The 24390-nt window shown below is 42.8% G+C and overlaps 1 protein-coding gene across 1 annotated transcript in view; it reads right to left on the bottom strand.

The window, feature by feature from the left end:
• Positions 1-3270: 3270 nt before the first annotated feature.
• Positions 3271-24390, bottom strand: part of nqo1 (NAD(P)H dehydrogenase, quinone 1) — a 43323-nt gene continuing 22203 nt past the window's right edge. The window contains exons 4-6 of the mRNA XM_061975144.2: positions 19693-19806; positions 18160-18261; positions 3271-3788 (exon numbers count right to left, since the gene is read on the bottom strand). Coding sequence (XP_061831128.1) covers positions 3474-3788; positions 18160-18261; positions 19693-19806 — 531 coding nt within the window. The 3' untranslated portion in view covers positions 3271-3473. The remainder of the gene's footprint in view (positions 3789-18159; positions 18262-19692; positions 19807-24390) is intronic.

Raw genomic sequence — 24390 nt, 5'->3', positions numbered from 1 at the left:
TCCTCAATCTGATTGACAAACACTATCCCAAAGACAACAACCTAAGAAAAGTATTCAACAAGAACAACATCAAATTGAGCTACAGCTGCATGAACAATATACGACAAATCATCTCAAACCACAACAAAAAAATTGCAAATGAGCCGTCGACCCCCAGTCAGAACGACTCCAAAACCAACAAAGCATGTAACTGTCGAAAGAAACCTGATTGCCCCCTCAACGGGGGGTGCTTACAAACATCAGTTGTCTACCAATCTAAGGTAATACGCAAGGACATTAACACATCCGACACATATGTAGGATTAACCGAGGGTGAATTCAAAACCAGATGGAACAACCACAAGGCTTCTTTCAGGAACAAAAACCTGCGAAATACCACAGAACTCAGCAAACACATTTGGGACCTCAAAGACAATAATGTTGAATATTCAATAACATGGCAAATTCTTGCATCCAGCACACCTTACAATAGTGGTAATAAAAGATGCAACCTATGCTTGAAAGAGAAACTGTTTATTATTTACCGTCCAGACCTGTCATCCCTCAACAAGCGCAGCGAAATTGTAACAACATGCCGCCATAGACGGAAACACCTCCTAGGTAACACATGAGCCAATCACCACGCACCTAGGCCAGCCTGTACCCACCCACTCTGTGCCCTATATAAACCATGGTATGCGAATGCTCCCATTAAAATCTCCTGACGATTGAGGGTACCCCCCCTCATGAAACAGGCCTGTAGAGATGAAATAGTCTTGTGATTTTTTTTTCCCCACACATACATATATATATATATATATATATATATATATATATATATATATATATATATATATGTGTATATATATATATATATTTATACATATATATATATATAATATATATATATATATATATATATATATATGTATATATGTATGTTTGTATATATACACGTACATAAGCAATATTTCTCTTATGAAATAATAATAATCATAATAATGTCAATCCATCCATCCATCCATTTTCTACCGCTTGTCCCTTGTCAATCCAATTAACTAATTAACTCATTTCAGAGATAATTAGTTTTACATGCAGAAAACAATGTTAAATACATATGAATAACAAATGGACAAATTAACATTTAACATCACTTTTAACTTTATTGAAGACACTTGTTGGCAAACACAGCGATGAGTGGGGAGAAAGGAGGAGGGGCAGCCACACGGACGCCAATTTCATATTTTACGAAATATTATTTAAGTTAAGTTTAAGTACCAATGATTGTCACACACACACTAGGTGTGGTGAAATGTGTCCTCTGCATTTGACCCATCCCCTTGTTCACCCCCTGGGAGGTGAGGGGAGCAGTGAGCAGCAGCGGTAGCCGCGCACGGGAATAATTTTTGTTGATTTAACCCACAATTCCAACCCTTGATGCTGAGTGCCAAGCAGGGAGGTAATATTTCTCAAATCCCCTGGTGTTTCTCATCTTCTGTATCTCTTTGTAGGCCCCATAGTGATTTATTGTGCAGTCGTGCCAAATAGAAACAAAAGCACAGACACTGGTGTGCTGTAATTGTGTTAGTTAGCCAAAAAACAAAAACAAGTCAACAAGTTATAAGAGCATACGTGGGTGACACGGCTGCCCGGAACGACAACTTGAAAGTGGGAACTAGAAAGCACGCTATTGTTATGCAAGCAGAACTAAGCTAACCTGTTTGAATGAGGCGCATGTTTCAGGAAGTAAACTACCGGTTGGAATGTACTCTACGCTCTCCGTCTCATTATTCTATATTGTGATCCCACTACGGAGAGGAAACTATAAGAGAAGAAAACTCCTGAATCTTAGTAATTCTAAGAATGTGCTGCAGGTCACCTCTGTCTGCTGCGTTCGACACCGTCGACCACGCCACCTTAATCACTCGTCTTGAGAACTGTGTGGGCATTAAGGGCGCCGCCCTCAACTGGTTCCGGTCGTACCTAACCGACAGGAGTTTTTGTGTAAAAGTAGACAGTTTTATGTCGTCCACAGCTCCTTTACCACATGGGGTCCCCCAGGGCTCAATCCTTGCCCCAATTTTATTTGCGCTTTACCTTCTCCCCCTTGGTTCTATTTTTAGGAAGTACAGTATTGCATTTCATTTTTATGCCGATGATTGCCAGATTTATTTTCCCATGGCACAAAATAACACGGTTCAACGTCTTACTGACTGCCTGCACGACATCAAAGTCTGGCTTTCAGCTAACTTCCTGAGCCTAAATGAAGATAAAACAGAAGTTATGTTGTTCGGTCCAAGTCGCTCTCCCTCCCCCAACGTTGACCTCGGCACTCTGACCCCGTATCTCAGCGACTCTGTCACAAACCTGGGGGTAAAGTTTGACTCAGATTTTAAATTCGAAAAACAAATCAGCAGCGTCGTTCAAAAAAGCTTTTATCAATTACGCCAAATAGCGAAAGTGAAACCGCTTCTATCAAGACATGATCTTGAGAAATTAATCCACGCTTTTATCTCGACTCGTCTTGATTACTGTAATGCCCTGTATGTAGGCATTAGCCAGGCCTCCCTCGCCCGCCTGCAGCTCGTGCAGAACTCTGCTGCTCGTCTGCTAACACAGACCCGCAGACGTGAGCACATCACCCCTATTTTAGCGTCCCTTCACTGGCTCCCTGTGCGTTACCGAATACATTTTAAACTCCTTTTATTTGTTTTTAAATGTCTAAACAACCTCGCGCCAACCTATCTCTCCGACCTCCTTCAGCCTTACTGCCCCACCCGATCCTTAAGATCAGCCGATCAGCTGCTGTTGACGGTCCCTGACACAAGGCTGAAGCTTAGAGGTGACAGAGCTTTCGCCGTTGCTGCTCCCAAGCTCTGGAACGACCTACCCCTGAGTGTTAGACAAGCCTCCTCTCTTCCTGTTTTTAAATCTCTCTTAAAAACATACTTTTATTCTATGGCTTTTAACACTGAGTGATATCCATCCTGCAATGGCACCCCATAATACACCTGCTGTGATCCTGTTTTTATGTTTTTATTGATTCTATTTTAATTATTTATTTTTTATCGTGTTCTGTTTGTGTTGTGTTGTGTTTGCTCGGTACTCGTTTTATCTTTTAACCTGCTCATTGTACAGCACTTTGGCTACCCCTGTGGTAAATTTTAAATGTGCTCTATAAATAAAGTTGATTTGATTTGATTTGATCTGAACACCTCGGACGTAAAACAAAGACATGCACTCGATTGAATATTATTTGCTTGATAATTAAATACACAATAAAGTAATAACTGAATGCACTGTGTTTATTAATATGAAATACATGAAGAAGAAAAAAATCAGGCAAAATGTAAATTTTCGTGACAATGATTTTGCTCGTCTCTTTCACACACATTTTGTATGGTGTCACAGTGATTATGTAACTTATGTGTAAAGGCCCGTACTTCAGTCAAGGGAAAGGTTCTGTTCTTGCTCCTCTGACATGTTTAGTTTGTTTATTCGTCTGACAACTGTGCTGTGGTCTGGTTGTCGGGTGGAAGTGGTTTGCCAAGATGGTGTCCTACGGTGATTCCGTAGGGGTTTGATTTCTGCGCCTCCTTTACTTTGGGCAGGAGCAAAAACCCCTTTTTGGGGCTGAGGTTAAAAAACTCACACGGTGCAAAAGTCAGGGGCTTTTCCGCAAGCAGGCCCTTGAGTCGACCTCGCCAGCCTTCTAGCATTGCACTTCTAACATCAGGGAGGCGGTAAGCTGGACTCCAGAAAATCTGTGGGGCAAGAACCTGGAAGCCACAGAAGTGCAGAGTGCCATTCTGAAGAGAAAAAATGACACAAACATTGAGTGGAGCACAATTCTTTTAAACATATTAATACTTTGAAAATAATGCTTAGAAAGCAAAACCAAATAAATACATCACAATAGTATTTTTCATTTCCATGCTGGGCCATTATAACATGCATGCACAACTTCTCGTCCATCTTAATCCATCGTCCATTTTAAAGAACTCCGGCTTATTAGTGATTCCCAGAGCCCAAAAAAAGTCTGCGGGCTGTAGAGCGTTTTCTATTCGGGCTCCAGCACTATGGAATGCCCTCCCGGTAACAGTTAGAGATGCTACCTCAGTAGAAACATTTAAGTCCCATCTCAAAACTCATTTGTATACTCTAGCCTTTGAATAGCCCCCCCTTTTTTAGACCAGTTGATCTGCCGTTTCTTTTCTTTTCTCCTCTGCTCCCCCCTATCCCTTGTGGAAGGGGAGACACACAGATCCGGTGGCCATGGATGGGGTGCTGGCTGTCCGGGGTCGGGACCCGGGGTGGACCGCTCGCCTGTATATCGGTTGGGAACATCTCTGCGCTGCTGACCCGTCTCCGCTCGGGATGGTTTCCTGCTGACCCCACTGTGGACTGGACTCTTACTGTTATGCTGGATCCACTATGGACTGGACTCCCACAATATTATGTTAGACCCACTCGACATCCATTGCATTCGGTCTCCCTAGAGGGGGGGGGTTACCCACATATGCGGTCCTCTCCAAGGTTTCTCATAGTCATTCACATCGACGTCCCACTGGGGTGAGTTTTTCCTTGACCTTATGTGGGCTATACCGAGGATGTCGTTGTGGCTTGTGCAGCCCTTTGAGACACTTGTGATTTAGGGCTATATAAATAAACATTGATTGATTGATTGATTGATCTGGTCTTAACTCAAAAGTGCATTTCTTGTACCACAAATTAAAACTCTGTGTTTTACCTGTTTTATCTGTCCAGTTTTACATACTTGCTGAGGATAAATAGCTTTTTGCAATCTCCGTCTTTAAGGAAAAATGTGTAACAATGTGGACTAGAGGCCAAAATGCATAGAAAAATATGCGTTTTTGCATGGCCTTAGACATTGTACAATGCTCAGCAAGAGGAGAAATGTGAACCAACATGACAAATGCCGCAACCATCATCAAGGATGAAGATGGTATTGTTGAACATGTGAAAAGTTCTGCTCCTGTAAAACTGACTGTGATAACTATACAGCATAGTGGTTTCATTACTGAGACGTCCTCCTACCAACAAGCATTTCTCTCCCTACCTTCAGTGTGCAAGACCACCAAAGGGATACAGTGCATCCAGAAAGTATTCACAAGGCTTCAGTTTTTCCACACTTTGTTATGTTACAGCCTTATTCCAAAATGAAACATTTATTTTATGTCCTCAAAATTCTACATACAATATCACATAATGGCAATGTCAATCAATCAATCAATCAATCTTTATTTATATAGCCCTAAATCACAAGTGTCTCAAAGGGCTGCACAAGCCACAACGACATCCTCGGTACAAAGCCCACATACGGGCAAGGAAAAACTCACCCCAGTGGGACGTCGATGTGAATGACTATGAGAAACCTTGGAGAGGACCGCATATGTGGGTAACCCCCCCCCCCTCTAGGGGAGACCGAAAGCAATGGATGTCGAGTGGGTCTGACATAATATTGTGAGAGTCCAGTCCATAGTGGATCCAACATAATAGTAAGAGTCCAGTCCATAGTGGGGCCAGCAGGACACCATCCCGAGCGGAGACGGGTCAGCAGCGTAGAGATGTTCCCAGCCGATGCACAGGCGAGCGGTCCACCCCGGGTCCCGACTCTGGACAGCCAGCACTTCATCCATGGCCACCGGACCTGTGCCCCCCCCCCTCAAGGAGAAGGGGAGCAGAGGAGAAAAGAAAAGAAATGGCAGATCAACTGGTCTAACAGGGGGGCTATTTAAAGGCTAGAGTATACAAATGAGTTTTAAGATGGGACTTAAATGCTTCTACTGAGGTAGCATCTCTAATTGTTACCGGGAGGGCATTCCATAGTACTGGAGCCCGAATAGAAAACGCTCTATAGCCCGCAGACTTTTTTTGGGCTCTGGGAATCACTAATAAGCCGGAGTTCTTTGAACGCAGATTTCTTGCCGGGACATATGGTACAATGCAATCGACAAGATAGGACGGAGCTAGACCGTGTAGTATTTTATACGTAAGTAGTAAAACCTTAAAGTCACTTCTTAAGTGCACAGGAAGCCAGTGCAGGTGAGCCAGTATAGGCGTAATATGATCAAACTTTCTTGTTCTTGTCAAAAGTCTAGCAGCCGCATTTTGTACCAACTGTAATTTTGTAATGCTAGACATAGGGAGACCCAAAAATAATACGTTACAGTAGTCGAGACGAGACGTAACGAACGCATGAATAATGATCTCAGCGTCGCTAGTGGATAAAATAGAACGAATTTTAGCGATATTACGGAGATGAAAGAAGGCCGTTTTAGTAACACTCTTAATGTGTGATTCAAAGGAGAGAGTTGGGTCGAAGATAATACCCAGATTCTTTACTGATTCGCCTTGTGTAATTGTTTGGTTGTCAAATGTTAAGGTGGTATTATTAAATAAATGTCGGTGTTTAGCAGGACCGATAATCAGCATTTCCGTTTTCTTGGCGTTGAGTTGCAAGAAGTTAGCGGACATCCATTGTTTAATTTCATTAAGACACGCCTCCAGCTGACTACAATCCGGCGTGTTGGTCAGCTTTAGGGGCATGTAGAGTTGGGTGTCATCAGCATAACAATGAAAGCTAACACCGTATTTGCGTATGATGTCACCTAGCGGCAGCATGTAAATACTAAAGAGTGCAGGGCCAAGAACCGAACCCTGAGGAACTCCGCACGTTACCTTAACATAGTCCGAGGTCACATTATTATGGGAGACGCATTGCATCCTGTCAGTAAGATAAGAGTTAAACCACGACAAAGCTAAGACTGACATACCAATACGTGTTTTGATACGCTCTAATAAAATATTATGATCGACGGTATCGAAAGCAGCGCTAATGTGAATTTTTTTTTTTTTTAAATGTTTGCAAATTTACTAAAACTAAACAAAAAAAAATCCCAATTACAGCCTAAAGTATTTTTGGAAATGATGCCACAAGTTTCACCCATTCCACTTTTCCCATTCCTCTTTGCAGCACCTCTCGAGCTCCATCAGATTGGATGAGAAGTGTAGGTTTTCCACCAGGATGTCTCTGTACATTGCTGAATGAATCTTAGTCTTGTCAGGGAGGTAACCAAGAACCCTATGGTCATTGTAAGTGGAGAGAGGAAAACCTTCAATGCAGGCCCGGCCCTAACCAATCTGGCGCCCTAGGCAAGATTTTAGGTGGCGCCCCCCCCACATCGGCAGTGAAGTGTATATACTCACAAGAACCCGAATAGCTTTGTCTTTGACCTTTTTTTTTTTACTTACAACTATACCTAATATATAAAGGGGTGGAAAAGTGACGATTACCTGCAGGGCAAACATTAGCTAACCAGAAGGCAATAACAATGTAAACAAAAAACACCTGCTTAAAAGATCTAATACAAACATTTATATGCACGTACAACACTTAGAACTTTTAGCATATCAGTATGTGGAATTAAATTATGGAATGGATTAAGTAAAGAAGTTAAAAATTGTACTGATATGATCCAGTTTAAGAGGTTGTTCAAAATAATAGTGCTTACAGAGTACAAAGAAGAAGAATTATGAGAAATACTTTCAACCTTATTGAAAATAAGATATTCTTCATCTCAGTATGTTAATAATGACTGAATTAATTAATTAATTACATATTACAAAACTGTTGTATACTAATTCATAGATGTTATTTTATTATATAAAAAGGTCAGTAAATGATTCTATATATTTGTAAATGCTTTGAAGTGGGAACGGGGTAGGATTAAATAAGCTTTGCTTCTTCCTACTCCTTTTCGGGCATGATGTAAAATGAAATGATATGAAATTGTGTGATGTATTATGATGTAAGTGTGTTCATGTTCCAAATAAACTAAAGAAAGAAAGAAATGTCCCTGAGGAATGTAAGGTGGGAGTACTGTAATTACCTAACGTTACATTATTATTTTCCATAACAATTTAGCCCCCTCCACAATATTAACCCGACGTTAAAACAGAACTAGCTATTTATTGATTAGCAATTGCCGAATCATGTAACATTAGCTTAATGCTAAAAAGCCAGGTTACTATCACATTCTGTAACAGACAAATAATTTCATGTAGGCTAACGTTACCTACCTGCTACCTCTTCTTTTCTCTTTTTTCTTCCCTGGGCACCTGACAGTTTTGGCATCTTGTGTTGATTTTTTGATGTGGTGACGTCCAAAAAGAGTCACGTTACGGGAAGGGAGGAGGCGCACCGTGCGGGGGGAGGAGGGGGGGGGGCGTAATGTTATAACAAATAATATTTCTATTAAATAGGCTTTACTTTGCATTTTAATTAACGTGGGATTATTTTTTGTATTTAGAAATAATAGTACCAACTTCTTCTTTTTTTTTTTTTTCTCCAACATTTGTGGCACTGGCGTGGCGCCCCCTGATGGACGGCGCCATTAGCATTTGTCTATACGGCCTATGCCACGGGCCGGCCCTGCTTCAATGGAAGTATTATTGTGGCAAAACTATTTGGAAACGTGTATCTCAGTCTGTGCGTGTGTAATCCAATTTGCGTGCGTGTCTACTAATTTGTGTATCTGTATATCAATCTGAGTGTTTATATTCAGAGTTGTCTGTCTGTCCCTATTTAGAAAGAACCCTCCATAGGCTGTCTACTTATACGTGACTTTTGCGACACTTCTGCCGTGTAAGATTTGAGCGCGTGTATCCAGATTCGTAATGGTGTAATACAATGTGTGCAAGCGCATTCAGAAGTGCGTGCGTTAGAGATGCGCGGATAGGCAATTTATTTCATCCGCAACCGCGTCAGAAAGTCGTCAACCATCCGCCATCCACCCGATGTAACGTTTGATCAGAACTGCACCCGCCCGCCATCCGCCCGTTGTTATATATCTAATATTAATTTAAAAAAAAAAAAAAAGGGTGAAAACTACGCGAATTGCACCTTGTGCAGACAAGATTTTTCGATCGGACACGGAGGAATTAGCGATGTAAAAGACCACGTTGGGACAAAAAAACACAAGTCTAATGCCGTTGCTAGCGATACAAGTGGAAAACTTTCAACGTTTTTCGTCGCCCAAACAGATTCTTTGGATGTGATAAATGCCGAAGTTTTATTTACGGAGGCAATAATTGAGCATGGACTTCCAATCGCACTGGCTGATCACATGGGACAGTTAATAATGTAATGCAACCTTTAAAAATCATTACGCGGTGATCGCGATCCCAAAAAAAAACTTTTCTTGCATGATAATGTCCAGAAAAATTTGCTTTATATTACTATAGAGTCCTTTTAACGAATGAGTTTGATGGTTTATCACAAACCTTAAATGAAATTCCATGGCCACCGTCCTGCTCTCTATATCAACCAGGGTGAGCCCCACCCCTTTCGTGAGCGCACTGCGAAAGCGGACGAGGCGGGGTGTCGGTGCGGTGGGCGCGGTAGTGACCCTGGACGTGCGTCGGGCCCTTCTCGCGGATCGCCTCAGCTACGGCTCCCGGTGGGGCCCTCTCGGGGGAAGGGGCCTCGGTCCCGGACCCCGGCGAGGCGTCCCTTCTCCGCTCCGTAAAAGTGTCCATCTCTTTTCTTTTTTTTTCTTCTGTTGTGGCATATGCAGCAGGTGCCTGCTCGTTTTTCGTATGTGGGTAACAACATTTAACTATGTATATATATTTCCGAATTGGTTTAACTGCCACCCGCAAAAAAAATAAAAAAATAAAAAAAATATCTAATTAATCCGCCCGACCCGACCCGCGAGCGGATAAAATCTTATTGTTTTTAATTTCATCCGCCCGATCCGCGGATAATCCGCGGACTCCGCGGTTGTGTCCGCAAACCGCGCATCTCTAGCGTGCGTGTAATACAATCTGTGCGTGCCTATCCTAACCAACCACTGAAGACACCACACAATTTAAACCAATCAGAAATAACGTACAGTGGCGGTGTGTGAAAAAGAGACGCCAAAAACCGCCTTATGTTGTTTCTGATTGGTTTAAATTGCGTGGTGTCTTCTGTGGTTGGTTAAATGTATGCACAGTGGATTAATGGCCTGGTCTGGGAATTGGTTATTGCAATAAATCAATCAGAGATATTCGAACTATGGCAAACTGCGAACACCAAAGTTTATTATTATGAAAAAAGTATAGAGTAGTGAATGGGGAATATAAGCGTGAGGAATGTCAAGGGTGGCGTGTAGCGTTAGAAAGGGTTACCGTATTTTCCGTACCATTAGCCGCACCTAAAAACCACAAATTTACTCAAAAGCTGACAGTGCGGCTTTTAACCCGGTGCGCTTTATATATGGATAAATATTAAGATTCATTTTCATAAAGTTTAGGTCTCGCAACTTCGGTAAACAGCCGCCATCTTTTTTCCCGGTAGAACAGGAAGCGCTTCTTCTTCTACGCAAGCAACCGCCAAGGTAAGCACCCGCCCCCATAGAACAGGAAGCGCTTCTTCTTCTACTGTAAGCAACCACCCGCCCCCGGAAGAAGAAGAAGCGCGCGGATATTTCGTTTCATTTCCTTTGTGTGTTTACATCTGTAAAGACCAGACCACAAAATGGCTCCTACTAAGCGACACGCGTATAACGCAGAATTTAAACTTAAGGCAATAAGTCATGCCGAAGAACACGGAAATAGAGCAGCAGCAAGAGAATATAACAAATGAATCAATGGTGCGTAGGTGGAGGAAGCAAGAAGATGACCTGCGCCAGGTAAAGAAGACAAAACAGAGTTTCCGAGGGAACAAAGCAAGATGGCAACTGTTGGAGGACAAACTCGAACAGTGGGTTGTTGAGCAGAGAGCAGCAAGCAGAAGTGTCAGCACCATCACTATTCGAATGAAGGCAACAACGCTAGCAAGCGAACTTCACCTGGATGATTTTAAAGGTGGTGCTTCTTGGTGTTTCCGGTTCATGAAAAGACGCTTATAGACTACGGTGTCGTCACGGACTACAAAGGCGGACTCGCACAATTTTTCAGGATTTATAGAGATCCCAAATACAGATCAGCAGGTACCAGAAGGTAAGAAAAGTTGTGTTTGCATAATATTGCGAAACAAAGTGCCAGATAATATGTCTTACCTTATACACACACTTTTCAATTCGGACACCGAAGACGAAGAATTCGAAGGATTTACGAAGGAAGAATAACTTCAGAAAGTGAGCGTTATGTTTATTTTGTGTGTTGTGACATTAACGTTCGAGCAACATTATGTTGCTATTGCTCTGCACTATTTTGAATTTTACTATGTTTGTGATTGCACATTTGCGTACATTTTGGGACAGAGTTGTTAGAACGCTGGTTTTTAATACATTATTAAAGTTTGACTGACCTATCTGACTGTTTTTTTGACATTCCCTTTAGCGCAGCGTAGGCCCGGCTTATAGTCCGGGGCGGCTTATAGGTGGACAAAGTTTTGAAATATGCCATTCATTGAAGGTGCGGCTAATAACCCGGGGCGGCTTATAGTGCGGAAAATACGGTAAATTGCTTGACTGTCACGTTAAAAGCATGAAGCTTGGCAACTCAGTGGGAGCTGACCATCAACTCCCTCATCAAGAAGGCCCAGCAGAGGATGTACTTCCTGCAGTAGCTGAGGAAACTTAAGATGCCGACCGAGATGCTGGTGCAGTTTTACTCAGCCATCATCAAGTCCATCCTCACCTCCTCCATCACCGTGTGGTTCTCCGGCGCCACAGTCCAGGATAAGCATCGACTGCAGCGCATAGTACGTGCTGCTGAGAAGGTGATTGGCTGCAAGCTCCCATCCGTCCAGGACCTGTTCTCCTCCAGGACCAGGAGGCGTGTGGGTCGGATCACAGCTGACTCTTCTCACCCTGGTCACAAACTATTCTCCCCTCTCCCCTCAGGCAGGAAACTACGGTCCATCCAGACCCACACCTGCCGCCACCTGAACAGTTTTTTCCCCCTCGGCCATCAGGCACATGAACAATAACAAGATCTGATAGCTCAGTTACAGCTCATTTTATTACCTATTCTTTGTTATACAGGTAAAAGCCAGTAAATTAGAATATTTTGAAAAACTTGATTTATTTCAGTAATTGCATTCAAAAGGTGTAACTTGTACATTATATTTATTCATTGCACACAGACTGATGCATTCAAATGTTTATTTCATTTAATTTTGATGATTTGAAGTGGCAACAAACGAAAATCCAAAATTCCGTGTGTCACAAAATTAGAATATTACTTAAGGCTAATACAAAAAAGGGATTTTTAGAAATGTTGGCCAACTGAAAAGTATGAAAAAGAAAAATATGAGCTTGTACAATACTCAATACTTGGTTGGAGCTCCTTTTGCCTCAATTACTGCGTTAATGCGGCGTGGCATGGAGTCGATGAGTTTCTGGCACTGCTCAGGTGTTATGAGAGCCCAGGTTGCTCTGATAGTGGCCTTCAACTCTTCTGCGTTTTTGGGTCTGGCATTCTGCATCTTCCTTTTCACAATACCCCACAGATTTTCTATGGGGCTAAGGTCAGGGGAGTTGGCGGGCCAATTTAGAACAGAAATACTATGGTCCGTAAACCAGGCACGGGTAGATTTTGCGCTGTGTGCAGGCGCCAAGTCCTGTTGGAACTTGAAATCTCCATCTCCATAGAGCAGGTCAGCAGCAGGAAGCATGAAGTGCTCTAAAACTTGCTGGTAGACGACTGCGTTGACCCTGGATCTCAGGAAACAGAGTGGACCGACACCAGCAGATGACATGGCACCCCAAACCATCACCCAACCATGCAAATGTTGCATTTCCTTTGGAAATCGAGGTCCCAGAGTCTGGAGGAAGACAGGAGAGGCACAGGATCCACGTTGCCTGAAGTCTAGTGTAAAGTTTCCACCATCAGTGATGGTTTGGGGTGCCATGTCATCTGCTGGTGTCGGTCCACTCTGTTTCCTGAGATCCAAGGTCAACGCAGCCGTCTACCAGCAAGTTTTAGAGCACTTCATGCTTCCTGCTGCTGACCTGCTCTATGGAGATGGAGATTTCAAGTTCCAACAGGACTTGGCGCCTGCACACAGCGCAAAATCTACCCGTGCCTGGTTTACGGACCATGGTATTTCTGTTCTAAATTGGCCCGCCAACTCCCCTGACCTTAGCCCCATAGAAAATCTGTGGGGTATTGTGAAAAGGCAGATGCAGAATGCCAGACCCAAAAACGCAGAAGAGTTGAAGGCCACTATCAGAGCAACCTGGGCTCTCATAACACCTGAGCAGTGCCAGAAACTCATCGACTCCATGCCACGCCGCATTAACGCAGTAATTGAGGCAAAAGGAGCTCCAACCAAGTATTGAGTATTGTACATGCTCATATTTTTCATTTTCATACTTTTCAGTTGGCCAACATTTCTAAAAATCCCTTTTTTGTATTAGCCTTAAGTAATATTCTAATTTTGTGACACACGGAATTTTGGATTTTCATTTGTTGCCACTTCAAATCATCAAAATTAAATGAAATAAACATTTGAATGCATCAGTCTGTGTGCAATGAATAAATATAATGTACAAGTTACACCTTTTGAATGCAATTACTGAAATAAATCAAGTTTTTCAAAATATTCCAATTTACTGGCTTTTACCTGTATGTCTTTTATGTTGCACGATTGCACCAAGAAAAATTCCTAGTTTGTGAACCCGTTCTCAAACAAAGGCAATAAAAACTATTCTGATTCTGATTCTGAACTCTGAGCAAGTGTACGAGCGTGGTCCATCGTTGTTGACGTCAATGCAGAATAACATGATCAGTGGCTGCAAGGCCCCGAATAGTGGTGAGTATAAGGAAAGGCAAGGGGGAGTTATAGATACACAACTTTTTTTACATGTTCGCTGTACATACAGATCAAAATAACCAATCCCAGACCAAGCCATCAATTCACTGTGCATACATTTGACCAACCATAGAAGACACTATGCAATTTAAACCAATCAGAAACAACGTAAGGCGGGTCTTGGCATCTCTGTTTCACGCACTGTATGTTGCTGTACGTTGTTTCTGGTTGGTTTAAATTGCGTGGTGTCTTTCGTGGTTGGTTAAATGAGGCACACATGCACACGCAGATTGTATTACATGCACGCCAGGCGTCATGTTTGAAGGAACCCAGGCACCGTTCATCACCAGGCCAATACCAACCCTACAGTGAAGCATAGTGGTGGCAATCAGAAAGTTTGATCATATTACGCCTATACTGGCTCACCTGCACTGGCTTCCTGTGCACTTAAGATGTGACTTTAAGGTTTTACTACTTACGTATAAAATACTACACGGTCTAGCTCCGTCCTATCTTGTCGATTGCATTGTACCATATGTCCCGGCAAGAAATCTGCGTTCAAAGAACTCCGGCTTATTAGTGATTCCCAGAGCCCAAAAAAAGTCTGCGGGCTATAGAGCGTTTTCTATTCGGGCTCCAGTACTATGGAATGCCCTCCCGGTAACAATTAGAGATGCTACCTCAGTAGAAGCATTTAAGTCCCATCTTAAAACTCATTTGTATACTCTAGCCTTTAAATAGCCCCCCTGTTAGACCAGTTGATCTGCCGTTTCTTTTCTTTTCTCCTCTGCTCCCCTTTTCCTTGAGGGGGGGGGGGGGGGGGGGCACAGGTCCGGTGGCCATGGATGAAGTGCTGGCTGTCCAGAGTCGGGACCCGGGGTGGACCGCTCGCCTGTGCATCGGCTGGGAACATCTCTGCGCTGCTGACCCGTCTCCGCTCGGGATGGTGTTCTGCTGGCCCCACTATGGACTGGACTCTTACTATTATGTTGGATCCACTATGGACTGGACTCTCACAATATTATGTCAGACCCACTCGACATCCATTGCTTTCGGTCTCCCCTAGAGGGGGGGGGGGTTACCCACATATGCGGTCCTCTCCAAGGTTTCTCATAGTCATTCACATCGACGTCCCACTGGGGTGAGTTTTTCCTTGCCCGTATGTGGGCTTTGTACCGAGGATGTCGTTGTGGCTTGTGCAGCCCTTTGAGACACTTGTGATTTAGGGCTATATAAATAAAGATTGATTGATTGATTGATCATGCTGTGGGGATGTTTTTCATCGGCAGAAACTGGGAGACTAGTCAGGATAGAGGGAAAGATGAATGCAGCAATTACAGAAACCTCCAGGATGAAAACCAACATTTCCTATGCAACCCGATGAAGCTTGAGGGGTGCTGCAAAGAGGAATTGGCAAAGAGGAATGGGTGAAACCGCCCAAAGATAGGTGTGCCAAGCTTGTGGCATCGTATTCAAAAAGACTTGAGGCTATAATTGCTGCCAAAGGTGCATCAACAAAGTTTTGATCAAAGGCTGTGAATGCTTATGTACATGTGATTTTAAGTTTTTTTAGTTATAATAAGCTTGCAAATTCTTTAAAAAAAACCTAAACATTTTCATATTGCCATTATTAAATAGTACTGCATTTTATATGATCTTCATGTGTTTTGCAGTGTCAGTGACTTAGGTGTTAACTTAGTCGTAATTTAGGTAGAAGTTGGGATGGGTAACGAATTCAGTACTTTAATAAGTACCAACTGAATCCCGTCCGTACCGCCGCGTACCGATTCACATAAAATCAAGCGGTACCATAGTTCTATATCTTTGTTAAACGCGTCGTTACATCTAATTGCAAACTCGACACCGGCTCAAGCACTTAGCGGGCAAGCAGGCATATTCGTAGCGAACTGCCTTTAGGTAATGTTGCAATATTCTATGGCAACAAAGAAAGCTTGCCTGATGGAAATCACTCAAAAGTACGGCTCCACTTTTCAAAATGCACTTGCGTTGGATATCTCATACACTGTACATGCTACAGATTAGCATTAGCTATTTTACAGTACATGGCGATTACAACACCTCCAAATTTGGTCATCAAAAATTCAACTAAGATCCACGTTACAATCAAACAGCTGGTGTGTAATAAATACAATACCTACAGTATAAACACTTTGTAGGGCTCAACAAAAGAAAAAACTGGTATAGTCAATGTAATGGCAAAAACTGCTTTCTGACTACAGCAACACACATGCACATGGAAACTTAATGAATGCATACTTGAAAATCAGACTCACAACAATGATCATTATCAGCTCAGAGTTTCCTTTTTTTTTAGATGAGTGTTGATTTTATCATCAATCAAATTCACACTTTTTACCACATATAAAGAAAGTTGATACCACAGAGTACCGATATCGATTCCCAGGTACAGGGATTTGGTATCGATCAATTCAAATGTGAATGATACACATACTGTGAACCTTTTCAATCCGGTTTCAGGGCAAATCACTCTACGGAGACAGCCCTCGCAAAAATGACTAATGATCTACTGCTAACGATGGATTCTGATGCGTCATCTATGTTGCTGCTTCTTGATCTTAGCGCTGCTTTCGATACCGTCGATCATAATATTTTATTAGAGCGTATCAAAACACGTATTGGTATGTCAGACTTAGCTTTGTCGTGGTTTAACTCTTATCTTACTGACAGGATGCAATGCGTCTCCCATAATAATGTGACCTCGGACTATGTTAAGGTAACGTGCGGAGTTCCTCAGGGTTCGGTTCTTGGCCCTGCACTCTTTAGTATTTACATGCTGCCGCTAGGCGACATCATACGCAAATACGGTGATAGCTTTCATTGCTATGCTGATGACACCCAACTCTACATGCCCCTAAAGCTGACCAACACGCCGGATTGTAGTCAGCTGGAGGCGTGTCTTAATGAAATTAAACAATGGATGTCCGCTAACTTCTTGCAACTCAACGCCAAGAAAACGGAAATGCTGATTATCGGTCCTGCTAAACACCGACATTTATTTAATAATACCACCTTAACATTTGACAACTAAACAATTACACAAGGCGAATCAGTAAAGAATCTGGGTATTATCTTCCACCCAACTCTCTCGTTTGAATCACACATTAAGAGTGTTACTAAAACAGCCTTCTTTCATCTCCGTACTATCGCTAAAATTCGTTCTATTTTATCCACTAGCGACGCTGAGATCATTATTCATGCGTTCGTTACGTCTCGTCTCGACTACTGTAACGTATTATTTTCGGGTCTCCCTATGTCTAGCATTAAAAAATTACAGTTGGTACAAAATGCGGCTGCTAGACTTTTGACAAGAACAAGAAAGTTTGATCATATTACGCCTATACTGGCTCACCTGCACTGGCTTCCTGTGCACTTAAGATGTGACTTTAAGGTTTTACTACTTACGTATAAAATACTACACGGTCTAGCTCCGTCCTATCTTGTCGATTGCATTGTACCATATGTCCCGGCAAGAAATCTGCGTTCAAAGAACTCCGGCTTATTAGTGATTCCCAGAGCCCAAAAAAAGTCTGCGGGCTATAGAGCGTTTTCTATTCGGGCTCCAGTACTATGGAATGCCCTCCCGGTAACAATTAGAGATGCTACCTCAGTAGAAGCATTTAAGTCCCATCTTAAAACTCATTTGTATACTCTAGCCTTTAAATAGCCCCCCTGTTAGACCAGTTGATCTGCCGTTTCTTTTCTTTTCTCCTCTGCTCCCCTTTTCCTTGAGGGGGGGGGGGCACAGGTCCGGTGGCCATGGATGAAGTGCTGGCTGTCCAGAGTCGGGACCCGGGGTGGACCGCTCGCCTGTGCATCGGCTGGGAACATCTCTACGCTGCTGACCCGTCTCCGCTCAGGATGGTGTTCTGCTGGCCCCACTATGGACTGGACTCTTACTATTATGTTGGATCCACTATGGACTGGACTCTCACAATATTATGTCAGACCCACTCGACATCCATTGCTTTCGGTCTCCCCTAGAGGGGGGGGGTTACCCACATATGCGGTCCTCTCCAAGGTTTCTCATAGTCATTCACATCGACGTCCCACTGGGGTGAGTTTTTCCTTGCCCGTATGTGGGCTTTGTACCGAGGATGTCGTTGTGGCTTGTGCAGCCCTTTGAGACACTTGTGATTTAGGGCTATATAAATAAAGATTGATTGATTGATTGATTGACCTAGGTATAAGTACAGATCCACATAAAAACTGAACTGTTAAGTGGAAATTGTTCAAGTGGGCGCCCAATTGAGGCAAGGCTCAATTATAAAGGTGGTCTGTATTTGAGCAAGTTTTTGAACTACAGCATGATAAAAAACTTAATTTCATATGATGTACACTTGTGAATAGTTCTGGAGGTTGTCCATCCTTACCTGTAGAGGCCACAGTGTGACGTTAATGTCTCCATTGATGCCATCAGGGCGAAACATTGATTCTGTTGCTCCAGTTGTAAAAGATAACATTGCTTTTTTGTCCTTAAAGGAAACATACAAAATCAAATTAATAATGATAACAATTGGCTATTGTTATTATTTTAAACACGTGCATTATACTGAATTGTTGACACACATTGTCCATCCAAATTGCTAATGATGCTTGCCAACAGAAAGCTATTACCTAAAACGCTATTGCTATTATGTATTAAATACCGTATTTTCCGCACCATAAGCCGCCCTGGGTTATAAGCCGCGCCTTCAATGAACGGCATATTTCAAAACTTTGTCCACCTATAAGCCGCCCCGTGTTATAAGCCGCATCTAACTGCGCTAAAGGGAATGTCAAAAAAACAGTCAGATAGGTCAGTCAAACTTTAATAATATATTAAAAACCAGCGTTCTAACAACTCTGTTCACTCCCAAAATGTACGGTAATGTGCAATCACAAACATAGTAAAATTCAAAATAGTGCAGAGCAATAACATCAATAACTTAATGTTGCTCGAACGTTAATGTCACAACACACAAAATAAACATAACGCTCACTTTCTGAAGTTATTCTTCATTCATAAATCCCTCGAATTCTTCTCCTTCGGTGTCCGAATTAAAAAGTTGGGCGAATACGGGATCCAGTCATTGCCTTCCGGAAAGCTCGGACCACAGTTGTGACCGAAATATCCGCCCAGGCATTTACGATCCACTGGCAGATGTTGGCGTATGTCGTCCGGCGCTGTCTCCCTGTCTTAGTGAAGGTGTGTTCGCCTTCGGTCATCCATTGTTCCCACGCCGTTCGCAGTCGTGCTTTAAATGCCCTGTTGACACCAATATCGAGCGGTTGGAGTTCTTTGGTTAATCCACCCGGAATGACGGCGAGTGTTGTATTTGTGTGCTTCACTTGTTTTTTGACACCATCTGTGATGTGGGCGCGCATGGAGTCGTATATCAACATGGAACACACAAAGGAAATGAAACGTAATACCCGCGCGCTTCTTCTTCTACGGGGGCGGGTGGTTGCTTACCGTAGAAGAAGAAGCGCTTCCTCTTCTACGGGGGCGGGTGCTTACCTTGGCAGTTGCTTACCATAGAAGAAGAAGCGCTTCCTCTTCTACGGGGAAAAAAGATGGCGGCTGTTTACCGTAGTTGCGAGACCGAAACTTTATGAAAATAAATATTTATATTAATCCATATATAAGGCGCACCGGGTTATAAGCCGCACTGTCAGCTTTTGTGAAAATTTGTGGTTTTTAGGTGCGGCTTATAGTGCGGAAAATACGGTAGTTAGTTTTCAAATGGATACAGCCACTTTTTGTTGGCAATGCCAAAGTGAGCCACGGGACAATGGAAGTGAAAAACTTCCCCAAAATATTTTCAACCCAAAAATATAATCAAAGATTTGTATTTCCAACAATTTCCTTAAAAAAGCTGCATAACTAAGACGATATGTTCAAAAGACCACAACAGTAGACAGACCTTAAAAATACCGTGATTGTACATCTTTTCCATGGAGAAAGCAAATCCCTGAGTCAGCACTCGGTCCATCCAGCCCTTCATGATGGCAGGAACACTGAACCAGTACAAAGGGAACTGCGGATTCACATGAAAATATTTATTTCACACATGAAAGTTTTGTAAACAAAAGAATCAAATCAAATCAAATCAACTTTATTTATAGAGCACATTTAAAATTTACCACAGGGGTAGCCAAAGTGCTGTACAATGAGCAGGTTAAAAGATAAAACGAGTACCGAGCAAACACAACACAACACAAACAGAACACGATAAAAAATAAATAATTAAAATAGAATTAATAAAAACATAAAAACAGGATCACAGCAGGTGTATTATGGGGCGCCATTGCAGGATGGATATCACTCAGTGTTAAAAGCCATGGAATAAAAGTATGTTTTTAAGAGAGATTTAAAAACAGGAAGAGAGGAGGCTTGTCTAACACTCAGGGGTAGGTCGTTCCAGTGCTTGGGAGCAGCAACGGCGAAAGCTCTGTCACCTCTAAGCTTCAGCCTTGTGTCAGGGACCGTCAACAGCAGCTGATCGGCTGATCTTAAGGATCGGGTGGGGCAGTAAGGCTGAAGGAGGTCGGAGAGATAGGTTGGCGCGAGGTTGTTTAGACATTTAAAAACAAATAAAAGGAGTTTAAAATGTATTCGGTAACGCACAGGGAGCCAGTGAAGGGACGCTAAAATAGGGGTGATGTGCTCACGTCTGCGGGTCTGTGTTAGCAGACGAGCAGCAGAGTTCTGCACGAGCTGCAGGCGGGCGAGGGAGGCCTGGCTAATGCCAACATACAGGGCATTACAATAATCAAGACGAGTCGAGATAAAAGCGTGGATTAATTTCTCAAGATCATGTCTTGATAGAAGCGGTTTCACTTTCGCTATTTGGCGTAATTGATAAAAGCTTTTTTGAACGACGCTGCTGATTTGTTTTTCGAATTTAAAATCTGAGTCGAACTTTACCCCCAGGTTTGTGACAGAGTCGCTGAGATACGGGGTCAGAGTGCCGAGGTCAACGTTGGGGGAGGGAGAGCGACTTGGACCGAACAACATAACTTCTGTTTTATCTTCATTTAGGCTCAGGAAGTTAGCTGATAATCAGCCTGCAAAGGGCGCCTATCTGACCTGATCAGCAAATGAGCCCTGAGAATATGAATCTTATCCTCCCTCATCCTTGCAGCGCCCCTTCAAGAATGAATGACAAACTAATAGAATAGAATAGAATACAATAGAATATATCTTTATTGTCATTGTACATTGTACGACGAAATTGCAAGCAAAAACTAATTCAGTGCAAATTCATAACACATAAAAACATAAGAACATAGATGAATAGATAAAAATACATAAAAATACCAAGCACACAGCTCACATGCACAGTCATTATTGTCGTCTTGTGTTCAGCGACACTATTGCTCTCGGGTAAAAAGTGTTCTTAAGTCTGTTTGTCCGGCATTTTATTCAATCAATCAATCAATCTTTATTTATATAGCCCTAAATCACAAGTGTCTCAAAGGGCTGCACAAGCCACAACAACATCCTCGGTACAAAGCCCACATAAGGGCAAGGAAAAACTCACCCCAGTGGGACGTCGATGTGAATGACTATGAGAAACCTTGGAGAGGACCGCATATGTGGGTAACCCCCCCCCTCTAGGGGAGACCGAAAGCAATGGATGTCGAGTGGGTCTGACATAATATTGTGAGAGTCCAGTCCATAGTGGATCCAACATAATAGTAAGAGTCCAGTCCATAGTGGGGCCAGCAGGACACCATCCCGAGCGGAGACGGGTCAGCAGCGTAGAGATGTTCCCAGCCGATGCACAGGCGAGCGGTCCACCCCGGGTCCCGACTCTGGACAGCCAGCACTTCATCCATGGCCACCGGACCTGTGCCCCCCCCCCTCAAGGAAAAGGGGAGCAGAGGAGAAAAGAAAAGAAACGGCAGATCAACTGGTCTAACAGGGGGGCTATTTAAAGGCTAGAGTATACAAATGAGTTTTAAGATGGGACTTAAATGCTTCTACTGAGGTAGCATCTCTAATTGTTACCGGGAGGGCATTCCATAGTACTGGAGCCCGAATAGAAAACGCTCTATAGCCCGCAGACTTTTTTTGGGCTCTGGGAATCACTAATAAGCCGGAGTTCTTTGAACGCAGATTTCTTGCCGGGACATATGGTACAATGCAATCGGCAAGATAGGCTGGAGCTAGACCGTGTAGTATTTTATACGTAAGTAGTAAAACCTTAAAGTCACTTCTTAAGTGCACAGGAAGCCAGTGCAGGTGAGCCAGTATAGGCGTAATATGATCAAACTTTCTTGTTCTTGTCAAAAGTCTGTATTGTCCTGTATCTCCTGCCCGAGGGCAGCAGTTCAAAAAGTTCATGTCCATGGTGAGATGGGTCCTTTATGATGTTTTGGGCCTTTTTGAGGCACCTGGCACTGTACAGTTCATCTAGGGAGGGGAGAGAGCAGCCATTGATCTTCATGGCAGTTTTTATGACCCTCTGAAGTGCGTTTCTTTCTGTCGCCGTGCAGCTGACATACCATACACACATGCAGTATGTCCACACACTCTCTATTGAGCAGCGATAGAAGGACACAAGCAGTTTGTGTGACAGGTTGTTCTTTTTGAGGAGTCTCAGAAAGTAAAGTCTCTGCTGTGCCTTTTTGATGGTCACTGAGGTGTTTAAGGACCTATTGTTATTCGTTCGTTTTATTATTATTCTTTATTCTTCCGCCGCCGCAACAAACTGTAATTTGACCCACTTAACATGCTTCAAAACTCACCATATTTGACCCACACATCAGGACCTGCGAAAATTACCTTTTTTTTAAAAAAACCGAACCCCACAACTCAAAATTGCGCTATAGCGCCCCCTAGGAAAAAAAAAAACTAGACTGCCTATATCTCCCACTAGGAAGATCGGAGAGACATGAAACAAAAACCTGTATGTAGGTTTCACTTAGACCTAGTTTTCATAATTGTATATCCTCGGGCAAAAATCAACAGGAAGTTGGCAATTCCCCCTTCAAGACAAAAAAGTACTAAAAACAGTCACTTTTGCCTCTTTACGCTGTAATTTGACCCCCTTAACATGCTTCAAAACTCACCGAACTGAACGCACACATCAGGACTGGCAAAAATTGCGATCTAATAAAGAAACCTAACCCCAAATTTAAAAATTGCGCTCTACAGCAATTTTTGAATAAGGAAGTTGGCAATTCCCCCTTCAAGACAAAAAGGTACTAAAAACAGTCACTTTTTCCTCTTTACGCTGTAATTTGACTCCCTTAACATGATTCAAAACTCACCGAACTGAACGCACACATCAGGACTGGCAAAAATTGCGATCTAATAAAGAGACCTAACCCCAAATTTAAAAATTGCGCTCTACAGCAATTTTTGAATAAAACGGAAAAAAAACTGCTCCTCGGAAGAAAACAATTACAAAACTGCCTGTAACTCCCACTGGGAACAAAAACCTCTCCGTAGGTCTCACTTAGACCTACATTTCATAAATTGACAACCCCCAGCAAAAAGCGACAGGAAGTTTGCTATTCCCCCTTCAACACAACATTTTTGTAGAAAACGGTCACCTTCCTTCAAAAACGAACTCCTCTGAGCGCGTTTGTCGTTTCGCCTTCAAACTAACACAGGAGAGACATTGAACCCTTGTGATTACAACAACAGAAGCGCTTTTTAATTAACTGCTCCGGTTTTGATTTTATGAGCCTTCAAAGAACCGCTGCGCTGATGCTGCTGCACTGCTGTTTTTTCAAGATGGCTGCTTAAAAGCAGGAAGCACCAACGTGCCCACACAACGCAGACAAGGTAGGTACACTAGACAAAAGTCTTGGGACACTTCAGACTACAAGTAGACAAAAGTATTGGGACACTTAGGACTAGCACCTGCCAAATACGCGGGCCCGTCCAACGCTGCTTGCAGCTTTAATATTTATATGATATTGTTTTTTTTGTGTTCAATGTCAAAGTTAAAGTCCCAACGATTGTCACACACACACTCGGTATGGTGAAATGTGTCCTCTGTATTTGACCCATCCCCATGTTCAACACCTGGGAGGTGAGGGGAGCAGTGAGCAGCAGCGCTGGCCATGCTCGGGAATAATTTTGCGATTCAACCCCCAATTCCAACCCTTGATACTGAGTGCCAAGCAGGGAAGCAATGGGTCCCATTTTTTTTATAGTCTTTGGTATGACTCGGCCGGGGATTGAACTCACAACCTTCCAGTCTCAGGGCGGACACTCTAACCACAAGGCCGTCTATGTGCATTTGTGTTTGACTTTCCCTTATACTGTTACCAAATAGCATTATTTTAGTTTTACTGATATTCAGAGCTAGTCTGTTTTCATCAAACCATCATTTTAAATTGTTAATTTCTTCTGTTATTTTTGTATGGCTTTTGTGTTCTCCTGAACACAACAAAGTCGTGTCTGTTAGAATAATTATGTATATATTATCACACTAACTTTAGTATGCTTAAAGTCCATTGCTTTAGTTATTAGCTATTGTGCTCAAGTTAGACTTTTCTAATCTATGCAAGGACAAAACTTCTTCTCTGAGGGGTGGCCTCAGCCACAGATGTTATCTTTGTTCTAGCCCGCTAACAACCAAGGACTTCAATGACCTCAACGA

This window comes from Nerophis lumbriciformis, linkage group LG15 (assembly GCF_033978685.3).
Source record: "Nerophis lumbriciformis linkage group LG15, RoL_Nlum_v2.1, whole genome shotgun sequence".
In the NCBI taxonomy this organism is placed as follows: Eukaryota; Metazoa; Chordata; class Actinopteri; order Syngnathiformes; family Syngnathidae; genus Nerophis; species Nerophis lumbriciformis.
This window is presented reverse-complemented; position numbering and strand designations above follow the sequence as displayed.